At 46.6% G+C, this 12,041-nt stretch overlaps 2 protein-coding genes across 2 annotated transcripts in view; one reads left to right on the top strand and one right to left on the bottom strand.

Moving 5' to 3' along the window:
• The window catches only part of LOC135804574 (tRNA-uridine aminocarboxypropyltransferase 1-like), a 14,314-nt gene extending 5,785 nt beyond the window's left edge, over positions 1 to 8,529 (bottom strand). Inside the window, exons 1-5 of the mRNA XM_065318470.1 lie at positions 8,305 to 8,529; positions 1,713 to 1,838; positions 1,413 to 1,500; positions 774 to 803; positions 1 to 3 (exon numbers count right to left, since the gene is read on the bottom strand). The exon at positions 1 to 3 is cut by the window's left edge and continues 21 nt beyond it. Coding sequence (XP_065174542.1) covers positions 1 to 3; positions 774 to 803; positions 1,413 to 1,500; positions 1,713 to 1,838; positions 8,305 to 8,471 — 414 coding nt within the window. The 5' untranslated portion in view covers positions 8,472 to 8,529. The remainder of the gene's footprint in view (positions 4 to 773; positions 804 to 1,412; positions 1,501 to 1,712; positions 1,839 to 8,304) is intronic.
• Positions 8,530 to 8,656: 127 nt separating this feature from the next.
• Positions 8,657 to 12,041, top strand: part of LOC135804568 (uncharacterized) — a 22,928-nt gene continuing 19,543 nt past the window's right edge. The window contains exons 1-2 of the mRNA XM_065318461.1: positions 8,657 to 9,588; positions 10,699 to 10,910. Coding sequence (XP_065174533.1) covers positions 9,259 to 9,588; positions 10,699 to 10,910 — 542 coding nt within the window. The 5' untranslated portion in view covers positions 8,657 to 9,258. The remainder of the gene's footprint in view (positions 9,589 to 10,698; positions 10,911 to 12,041) is intronic.

The raw sequence follows: 12,041 nt of genomic DNA, 5'->3' as shown, positions 1-12,041 counted from the left end.
CACCTGGAAGGAGGGAAACGCACACGCACACACACATGCACGCACACACAGAACATTTCACATTAGACTGCAGCCACCGCATAGCAGGATACAGCACAGGAATATACTAAAATAATCGGGACATTACGTTACTCAGTCCAAACATTCAAACAGTTAGGCAAACACAAAAACACAATTCATGTGCTGGGTGGAGGGATGTGAAGTGGCGTGGGCTGTTGGATGCGTGCGGTCAGGTGCTCAACAGTCCTACCAAACATACCGACTAGCACAATGTCGGCATACACGGTGCTGAAGGACGTCCTACCAACCTTCCACCTCAGTCATGTTATCTATAGCTTTGAATGCCGACATTGTGCTATAGTCGGTATGTTGGTAGGACTGTTCAGTTCAGCACCTGAAAGCACGCATCAAACACCACCCACTTAACAATTACAGGTATACATTGAAATACATGTAATTATCTTCACGGTGTAGACATTCTTGACACAACCGGTACAGAAGCAAATCAACTGTTTCCGCGATTGGCCACCACCAGAGAAATTTGAGGGGAAATACCTACATTTCGAGTACGGGAAACGGGTCGCATCGCGAAAAAGTTGACTTGGGCTCAACTTGTTTGGCCCATCGTGCGACGATCGCGTGATGAGTTTCCCGTACGCGAAATGAAGTATGAATCGGCCTCAACAATGTAGGCCGAGAGTTGAATATCAGACTGCAGGAGGTGCATACATGTACTTTGCTCCAAACCTTCTATTTCACATAATTAGCCATACCTTTGTACCACGTTTATAGTCTGGAATAGCCTGAGAAACAAGAAAGAACAGGAGAGACACACAGGCACAGCACAGGTTACTGAAGTAGATGCATGTCATAGAGATCCCTCAATCTTCATCTCAACCTAGCTGTTAGCACACTGGCGACACGGCCTCTCTCTCTCTCTCTCTCTCTCTTGAGGGGAAAGAAGGCAGCAAAAAGTGCGTGACATGCCGTGGGTAGATGCCATAACACATTGGCATCGAACGGGCATGCTTGGCTTGGTAATGATCGGAATACAGCATTCCTGATAAGGACAGGATATGACATGTAAAAGTACACGTACTTCAAGTGACAGGGAAGCTAACCTGGCCTAAAAAATGAGTTGAGCCGCGCACTACTTGCAGCTAGGAATACCCGGGCCGTGGCATAGAACATGCATAGTCTTTGCATGCAGTTGAATACTTGTGTAAGTTGTGTTTGCCGATCGACATGTTCGGTGAATATCCTTGAGACATTCATTAGTTGAGGGAGTTGTGATTGCTGTTACGCAGAAGGGTTGGAAGGACCCGGATTTGGTCAGTCCGAAAAAAGGGAGTCTTACTTATAAACTACCGTATGCCTCCCCCCCCCCCCCCCCCCCCTCTTCTAATGCTTACCGGCCAGTCATAAAGCGTGACGCTGGAGGGACAGACTAGCTTGGCATGGGGAGATGTGCTGCGATTGCCCTCTATCACACAGCGAATCCTGCAGTGATAAATCAACATAAGCACAGAGTCTGTACAAGCATATCTCGCTCACTCACCTCCACATGAGTGCACATGCATGCACGCACGACGCACGCACGCACAACGCACACACACACACAAACACACACACATACACAGACACAACACACACACAACACACACACACACAACACACACACACACAACACACACACACACACACAGACTTACACATCAATTGGAATAGGCAAGCGTTCGATTTGAGGAAAGACAACTCCACCGACCGGCACATAGCAGTGCATGCAGATGGTATGAGATGTATGGCCGCATGATGGACAAGCAGCTCTTCGTGCTCCCCTGAATAGTCCAAGAACAAGAAGCAGAAGGAGATCGAATTAAATACCATGTAGGTGTACACTCACACCTAAGCCAAGGTAAATACAGCAGTGACGAGGTTTTAAGCAGAGAGAGAGAGAGAGAGAGAGAGAGAGAGAGAGAGAGAGAGAGAGAGAGAGAGAGAGAGAGAGAGAGAGAGAGAGAGAGAGAGAGAGAGAGAGAGAGAGAGAGAGAGAGAGAGAGAGAGAGAGAGAGAGAGAGAGAGATAGAGAGAGAGAGAGAGGGAGAGAGATAGAGATAGATAGATAGATAGAGATAGAGAGAGAGAGAGATACAGAGATACATAGATAGAGCCGGTCCAGCTGCCCAGGCTTGGGCAGGGCCGCTTCGAAGTCGACCAAGTATGTTTTGATAGGCAAACGGCAAGGGAACATGAACCCCAGAGTGTGCAGCTCGAGACTTTTATCTGCATGGGTGTCTGTCACCATGGTCACGGCGAAATCCCGGGATTACATCAACGTCGGTGCAGATACGCGGCAGGAAATGGCGTAGTGCGTATGCGTACAACAGAGCTGCAGTTGTGCGGAAAGAAATCTGCTTGAATCCTGCTTGTACGCACGACATCACTAAACTGATGTAATCCCGGAATTTCGCCGTGATACCAACCCATCCGAGCTGCACACTCTGCGTTTCATGTACTCTTGCAAATAGGCATAAAGAGTACAGAATAATTCCATGGCACCATGCCTTCGAACAGTAGTGGCCGCACCATTTGCCGTTCGCTGGGGAGGTTATTGAAAGGCCGTCACAGCTGGAGCAGCTGAAGCCGCCCCACTTTTTCGGCCGATTGTTTTCTTCTTTTCTTCTTTTGATGCTGCATGCACTGAACACAGCTCGCGAGCGCACGCGACAAGTAGGTCTCACAAGTAGCAGTGGTGTACCCAGGGGGGGGGGGGGGGGTGCTTTGGGTGCTCAAGCACCCCCCTCAAAATTTTCGATATAGGCCAACTTGATGTATCCATGCCACTAAAAGCACCATAACTTTGCAACCGATTGTCCGATTTACGCAAATGACGGCCCATTGGAAAGGTCTTGAGTGAGGCTTTCCATTGAGATGTGATTGAATTTGATACTTAGAACACTACGTTGTGCCCAAACTCTGAAAGAAGAAATGGGGATGTTCATAAAATTAGACTTTTGAATGCAATTTTTGGTGGCACAATTATCAGATTTTTCTAACGGATTTTTTGCTTTCCACTCGCTGTCGTCACTAGTTGATCATAGTTTACCATATTACATGACCTTTCATGTGCCAGGACAGAGGGTTATCCATATTGTCAGGGCCTCGACTTGTTCTATTCCGATTTCCCGGGAACACTCCGATCAGTTGTTCCGACAAACCGACTGAAAACGATTGTTCACGAAAGTGTACTAATCTGTTGTTTCGGGACCTTGAAATCCTATGGCTTCTAAAGGGGTCGCTGTCCCCTTGCCTTCATGCCATTGAACACCTCAGACACTGCTTCTGATTTCTACCAACAGAAAAGTGGCAGCCCTCTGCTACTATCCTGTTTGTGAAGCTACCACCATCCATTGCACTTGCCTCCTGGGAGCCTTTTCTGTGACTCCTGCCAGAAGTTGTTATGGTAGTTTTGCCTTCTCACCCCATTCAATAATATGTGAAGTACTATAAGTTGTTTATAATACTAGTACTTCAAAGTACGTTAGTCAAATTGAAAATGTTTTCGTGATATGATCTAGCAAGAGTAGTGTACTCTTGGATCTAGCTTAGAGAGGAAACACATTTCGTACTCCAAAGGGAGGGGTATGTTTGGGATTGGGTACTTCAAGGCCTCATGGTTGCTCCATCCTACAGAAGAGGTCCTACATTTTCCCTCGACTTGGTATATCATGGTAAATACTTGTATGTTAAATAGCGCACTAAAAGTAAAAATCAAGATATCAACCATCCATGTATCAAGCGCACCGAAATAATGCCTTATTTGGTTCTTTGGGAAAAGGTTGGAGCACCCCCCTCATTCCAGATGCTGCGTACACCCCTGAGTAACCCGTCGGGTCGTTCCCACCTCCAGGACGAAGTCCCAGGCCCAGCTAACTTTGGTGAACAAGTGTGCGTTGTGTTACTTCCAAGTACACGTACATGGGTGGAGAAAAGACTGACAGATATGTGTCAGGAGCCATGCAGAATGAGCTGCTGAAGACTATTGCCATGCGTGCCATCCGGTCAGTGGCACAGTCATTCCAGCAAACGGCATTCGCAACTGTAATGATGGATGAGACCGCAAACGTGGCCAATGTGGTGCAGGTTGTGCTGTTTTCGTCGAGTTGACGATGCATTTCAAGTCCACGAGGAGTTCATTGGACTTCATGAAGTTGGTTCAACCAGCGCAGAGGACATCTTCCGCGTGGATAGTGCTCTGACGGTGCTGCAGCGATGGCAGCCATATGGTCTGGTGTGCCCAAGCCTGTGTAGGATATTGAGCCACGAGCTGTGTTCACCCTCTGTACTGCTATGGTCACAGCCTTAGTCTTGCCTGTGGAGACGCCATCAAGAAGTCAAAACTGATGAAATATGCTCTGGACATCACACACGAGATAACAAAGCTGATAAAGTTGCAAAATCGGAATGCTGCGTTCAGAAACTTGAAAGATCAGCTTGCCAGCGACTGCCCGGATATCCCTGTTTTTTGCCCTACACGGTGGACGGTGCGTGCTGACGCGCCAAAGATCACCGCGGACAATTATGCCATTCTTCAACAGCTCTTTGCCGATTCTCTAGGGCATGTCCGGGATATGGAAACAAAGGCCCGTATCCAGGGAGTTGCTAGTCAAATGCAACAGTTTGACTTTTCTTGTTTGGTGTGGCTCTTGGCTCTTTATTCTCTGCCATAGTGACAATCTAGGCCGCAAGTTGCAGCGGGACGACAATTCGGCTGCTGAAGGCCAGGAAATGTCCTCCATATAAATAGTCACAGCCACCCAGGCCTTCCGCACCACCAGCAAATTCAATGAGTTCTTCGAAAACATAAAATGTCTAGCTGAAAAGTTTGATGTTGCTGAGCCAGCATTGCCTCGACGACGAAAGGTTGCGCGACACCTGGATGATGGGATGACCCCTGCTGAACTCCCACCTTCAGTGGAGGAACACTACCATCCTCTATATTTCCAGGCCATTGACCTCATCACAAGCTGTATCAACAATCGCTTTGATCAGCCGGGGTATTGTGTATACCTCGAGTTGCAAAACCTGCTGTTGAAGGCAGCATCTGGCAAGTCCTACAGCAGTGAGTTACAGTCTGTGGTCAAGTTCTACAGTGCGGACTTGGATGATGCATCGTTGGCACCTCACCGGCAGAAGGACTTCTCCGCCGACGGTGAAGTGTCCGTGTCTGGTCTACTCGAGTTCTTCGGGAAGTGCTCTCAGCGTGTCCTGCAGTTGATGTCACAGGCTGGGGTACTAGTCAAGCTTCTACTGGTTATGCCGGCCACCAACGCTTCTGGAGAAGTTCGCATACTCAGTGCCACGAGGAGGATGAATTCCTACTTACGATCCACCATGAGTCAGCGGCAGCTGAACCACCTGATGCTGGTTCATGTTCACAAGGGACTGGCGGATTAGCTCAGTACGGTTGATGTGGCGAATGATTTCATTGCACGCAATGATCATCGACAGCATGTTTTTGAATATCATCATGAATTTATCAATCTTTTTAACTCGGATACTGAGCCAGAAATAAATGTAAAAAAGAGAAGAGACTGGTTATCATCTCGTTACAGTCGTGGATAGTTGCTGCATAACTCGTTCTCATGTGTTTTCTTCTCTTTTTTAAATTTATCAATCGTGTATTTTCAACCCCTCGAGCTACACTAATACCTCGGTTATCCGGACCCCGAAGTTACGGGCACAGGACTGAGAGGTGGTGCGAACATAATCATTGAACATTCTAGGAGATAGCGCATCATACTGGTACAGCGTCAACCGGAATATGGCAAAATAATATCGGAAATGATAACGTTTGGAGTAGACAGAAGAAATGAACTGATAAAATCATAAAGTAGCAGCACACCAGGTTCACACGATCTCACGGGGTAAAAAGGGGAAAGAACCGTCCTCCAAATGGGACTTGAAAACCACAGCACTCTTGCTGCCCAACCCTGGCACAACCTGCCAGCACAATCGCAGTTCAAAACCGAACTGAATACATTATAAGGGGCATTGTCACACACATCGTCCCAGGTTAGCTAGATAGACCGTGGCTCACCATGATCGGACGCCTACCTAACTAAACTGGATTCACACACTTGCATAAAGGAACACTGAAGAGAACAGGAAGACTGAAGGAAGACAGGAAAGAAAATGCCATATCGGGAATTAGCTTACGTTGGACATGGAGCTTGATCGGTAGAGACGCTGTCCGTCATCATTTCGGGTTAGGGGGAGACGTGGCGGGCGAAGGAGTAGCGGCGACTGACGCATCAGGTTGGGCCATGCTGGTATCGGTTACACCAATAAAACAATTTACCGCTGCCATCAATTCTGTAGCGCCGCTGCCATCAATGCAATACAGATACTAGGTGGGTTCGAATCTAGCAATTATAAAATTGAACCACCGCTGCCAACAATTCTGTAGCGGATCCCACCGCTGGCACCAATTCTGTAACGGGCCGCAGTCTCTCTCGGAGGCAAATGCAGACGGGTCTCAGTGAACACACTGTTGTTCACTTTAATATTACTAAAGACTGGATTTGGTTGAACTCTAACTCTAAACTGACATTACTGAAGGTTTCTAACTGAACTTTCTAACTGTGCTTCTAACTGAACTGTAGAGAATTGTGAACAGCAGCTTTTATAGGCAGACAGCATAAATGCTGCAACAGCAATGGTCACGGCAAAGCTCAGCAGAGAGAAGAAGAAAGGTCAAAGTAGATGTGTGGGCTACAGTCATTGCACAAGGAATGCCATTTGATTCTATGCAGAAGAAGCTGAATAGCAGTGTGGGCAATGGGCGTAAAAGAGGCGGTTGAAAGTGCAGCAGTATTTCTAAGGTCAATATGAAACATTGAACGCAGTGAGACTACCGTACTGGCAATATATGTTGCCGCGTAACGCGTAACGCAGGGGGGTGCGGCGTAACGCGCGACCAGGCTAGTGCGACATATTTTCGTTGAGTTCGTAACGCGCGTCCGGCGGGGTGCGGCGATCTTTTCATTGCAGTTTGCACTGCAAAAAAAAAGGCTGAAAACTGTGAAAGCACGTGTACCGCGTGGTGAAAAGTTCAAAACTGGACGCAGCAGGAAGTCCTGACACTCGAAGGCGCATCATTCAGTGGTTGGCGATCTCAATGGTTTCTTCTTTCCCGAGGTCGTTTTGCACTCTGATAGTTAAAATATACAGTCTTCTATTGATATCGTTGTCGCCCTTTGCCGTCGGGTTTGTAACAGTTGGATAGCAACTGAATTTCTGTGCCTTCAATGTGGATGAAAAGAAAAAAATGATGCGGCAAAAGCAAAAAAATGATGCGGCAATAGCAAAAAAGTGATGCGGCAATAGCAAAAAAAGGACTGCGGCAATATAGAAACCTGTGTAACGGCTCCTGTGCGACTTTGCATGTAACGCCCTGCGTGCGGCAAACATGTGCCAATGTAACGCTTCATGGCCTCACTGCGGCAACATATATTGCCAGTACGGTAGTTGCTATCCATGTCATGGATCTGCAAGCACGGTACAGAGTTGCAAGTGCGGGGTACGGGTGCGGTGTAACACGCGTGACCAATACATTGAAAGTGATTCACGCTGCAGCTGTGTGAGTTACAAGCGTGCCAACGCTACAATATGAATAATTACAGAAAGCCGTGAACATACATTGAAATGGCACCAGATACTCTTAAATGCTGGTTTTTGGACGCCGGAAATTTTCCGCAAAGGACCCCCCTCCCATCGGCCGCCCCACCTCCGACTGCCCTGTACTGTAAAGTCAACAAAATAATATTCGACGCATACTATTTTGGGCTATTTTCGTATTTTCGGCCTGTGCATTTTCGGGCTAAAATTTCGTTCTGCCAGGTTCAATGTGACAGTGTATCCGGCAGCAGCTAGAAGTACAGGCTGACATTTAAATGCAGCCGAAATGTGTTTCAGCCCTGGGCATGGGAGGCCGAAGTTTAAATGCGCCGGAAATTTGTAGACTTACAGCATTGTCTGCTCATGTCTGCTACTACTGTAGCCCTTAGCCTGGGCAATGACATGAGCCAGCATGTTGTTCCCACAATCACTACTATTACTAACAATATTTAAAATGGCCACGTGACCTTTGTAATTGCAATACAATCATAGTATTGGCAAAGTAAGGTGCTAGTACTAATGTAGATACTTGCACACGCATACATGTACATGTATAATAGATACTTGATTAGACTACAAGTATCCATGCACCTAATTTCTAAACTACAACTTGTAGTCACCTACCGCAGTGAGTCGTGCGAGGCTAGCTTCAAGTGCCCGAAAAGCTTCTCAGCCTCGACATTCTGCACCACAGGACCGCTAACAAACCCAGTAGCCGCCGACATTGAGGAACGACAGCATGGCAAGAACGGGCTACGAGACCAAAGACATCGCCCAAGCCTCACAAACATGTAGGCATGCAATTACAATCCACCAAAGCCATGCCAATGAGAATCATACAAATCAAAATCGAAAATCAGATTCCTAAATTTCGAATAGTCACGCAATTTCAAGTGAAAAAATAGGAGAGAAATGATTGTTACCCGCCATATGTGGGTGTATTTTGATTCAAAATAATTCCCAAGCTTTCTGAAGAAGCTGATGTCTGATGAATCTGAACTGTGAAAGCAGGGAAAGCTTCTCGCTTCCATGCGCTTCCCCTCCAGGTTGTTCTGAAGTTGGACACACAGCTTCGCTGTGCCTTTTACATTGCCGTCGGAATTTTGTTTCACCTTCTTGTCATCCACTGGTACATGGTACATGCAATCGTTTGGCGTAAATATTACAATAATTTTTGAATCGTTTGGTACATCGAATTGCAAAATACCAAACGCTGTGCTGTAGGGTACACACATTTATTACCGTGTTAGTGCAGGAATGTGAATAGGACGTGTCTTCTTGGATGGCCTTGAGGAAGTATTTCTGAATTAGTAGCTATCAGATCGAAGAGGAGTGCAAGGACGACACCAGTGCGTTTGGTACCAGTTTTATGTGTGCGCAGGTGTATGAGACATAATGTACCCGGTTTCTGCAGAGTAGCACTGGTATGGAATACATACATCTGAGCAACTGATGACGGCATTCCAATGATGCAAATGTCGGACTCTGCAGGCCACGGCGCTTGGTCTGGGTATCGAGTATTTGCTCCGTAAACGGTGCTGTGAGAAACTCTGCCATGTGCTGCGGCTGCTGGTCGCTATGAGTGAGAACGCCGCATGTCCAGTATGCCAACGTGTTGTAGACGGCGGCGAGAAAGAACTTGCTGCACACGTCAACTCCTGCCTGGACCAGCAGAGGAACGTGGACACTGTGGCAGCGTGTCAGATATGCAAGAAGAACATTTCCAGCTACACTTCCACCCAGCGCACGCAACACATGAACAGATGTTGCGATCGTGTCAGCAAGCCTTCCGGCAATGATGTCCATACCCAGCCTGATGCTGGAGCAGATACAGCAGATTTTATACCAACCACCCGTATGAGCGAGAGGTCTTGTCCAACCTGCGGGAAAGCCTTCAAAAACAAAAAGGTACCAACTGAACCTGTGCTTGTAAGGAGTCCTTTACACAAACTATCTCCAGCACTGCCGGTGCCGCTGCCGCCACACACACAAGCACATGCATACACACACACACACACACACACACGCATGCCCGTGTTCCTTAGAACAGTGGAAATCTCTTTGTGATCCAGATCGCTGATAGCGACTGTGATGATTGGCCTCCTGTACAGCGCCAGTCACATGTTCTTATTGGTACCTGGTATGCTGCAGCCCTGCGATCAGATTCAGCTGTGAATTACTTCAAAGCACGCACCTTTTAGAATTATTTTCTATATGTCACTGCGGGTAGCTTGCGCTTTTTGACGCGACCTGACTGACCCGTGACTGTCATCAAAAATGCACGCGAAGCCCGCCAAACCTACAGTTTCTTAGCCACTGTGTGGTTAGCCGGCATCTTCTTTTCCATAGGGAAACGACTGGGATCCAGTGGTAAATGCAATCTTTAAACATAGTGCACGGTGTGGCGTCGTTGTATGAGTGCTTTCTGTGAATCTACAGTAAAACCTGTGGCTAACGACCACCCCTTGGGGCCAGAGAAGCGGTCTTTAGTGGCAGGTGGTCCTTAGTTAGAGGTTTGCACCGCACAACCATAATTATATGAATGTGAGCCCGTCCGTCCGTGCCTGGCGAAGTGGTCTGTAGTACCAGGCTGGTCGCTAGTCACGGTGGTTTATAGTTACAGGTTTTACTGTACGCCGTGTTGAAAAAGGGATTTAACTGATGAAAATCTGCATCACCCATTGCAACAATGGTGCCAATCTCACCACTCAGCCAACTGTCTAAAAATATTTTCCAAACGCTTTTAGTTTGAACCCATTCTCATCATGGAAATGAAGTGAAGAAAGTCATAGCCATCTGATACAATTCTAATGCAAAGAAGCGAGTAATGAGATTTAGCGCTAACGACTCAGTACTGTGCAGCGGCGATAATCTATCACATGCCGGCACTATTCTCTCTCCTTCATGCTGTCTTTTGTAAATAAGGGGTTGAACTGCTTTGGAACATGTTTTTGATGGTTGACTGAGTAATGAATTTGCCATCCATGTTGCTATGCGTGGCTATGCTGTGTCCTATAGGGTGTATTGGCACACGTTAAGAAGTGTCCACAGAAGCAGAGTCTATCTGTAGACGAAGTAGCCGCCGCTTTGGAGCAGCAGGAAAATGGCAGCGCGGTGACCAATGCGCCGTCTGCCTCTACCCGTGCCGTGACCAGCTCAACCACAAGGTCATCCAGAACGACAAGGTCGACTCAGGGTGGCACCAGGCCGACGCGGAGCAACACACGCAAGTACGCCAGTGCACACTTTGTAGTCGATCGATTATCCAGCCTCTCACTTGTACTATATCGTTGCGAATGCAGGACTGTTTCCAATGGTCATGCGTAATTACCACATCTCAGTAGTTGCATATCTCTGTTCCCTTTAATGGTATTCCAGCGGTTTGTGTTTTTACTTTTTAGGCCAAATAACATGTTTTGCTCTGGGTGACATGGTCCATTTTGGACGGGATCGATCGGTGTTTATAATTATATTGTTTAGTTTTTTTTCTTCAGGAAACACACATACCTGTAAGTATGCTTTCACAGTCGACACAAGGCACAAAGTGCACATGCATGGATGCACAGGTGACATATTTCGCACCCAACTGTGCGCACCAGGGAGTAGTACACTGTACTACTGCCTCAGCCTGGTACGTACGTGTACACACTGTGCACGCTTTGTTCACCGGTGCATGCATGCAGTGGATCCAGAAGTCATTTACTGTAAATCATGAATATGTAACGAACAAGTAAATCTAACGAGTTAACGAGCAAAGATTTATCGTTATTTTAAAATTCGTTAGCAAAAGTCGTATGATTTGGGCCTCGCACGATTGAAATCGATCATTTCACATTATGGCATGCAGCGCGTGTTCAACGGATCGTAACTCAGTCAATTCTCAATGGAATTCAACAATCAAAAGATCTAGATGATAGCAGAGACGCTCAGCAGTCGGCTCAAACAATTCCGAAGTCTCTCAGATGATTTTTGACGAAGCCGCAGGAGATCGTTAATTTGAATATTTTACGCTCAATACGCTGGATAAATTTCATTTTCTTTATTCTCCTGACATCGAGGTATACTGTGATGGACAACAATGAATGTTCTTGATGAGCATTCCTAGTATTATTGCATCTGTCTGAGAAAATCGTTAACTTTTCAAACCGTTAACCTTCGAAAATCAGAAAATCGTTAACTTTGCGGGTCGTTAAAATAATATGATTTACAGTACTTCTTTTTTGAAGTACCTGATACTGTACAGTTGAATGATGTGAGTGCATGTACATGTGGCATGAAAAATCGAGTTTTTCCAAATTTCAGACATTCGGTCGGGTTGCCTCGAACAAACAAGTTTCTTTTTCTTGACCATGTTTTAATTC

The sequence above is a fragment of the Sycon ciliatum genome, chromosome 1, assembly GCF_964019385.1.
Source record: "Sycon ciliatum chromosome 1, ocSycCili1.1, whole genome shotgun sequence".
Taxonomy (NCBI): Eukaryota; Metazoa; Porifera; class Calcarea; order Leucosolenida; family Sycettidae; genus Sycon; species Sycon ciliatum.
The sequence above is the reverse complement of the archived record's forward strand: the minus strand, read 5'-3'. Positions and strand labels throughout refer to the sequence as shown.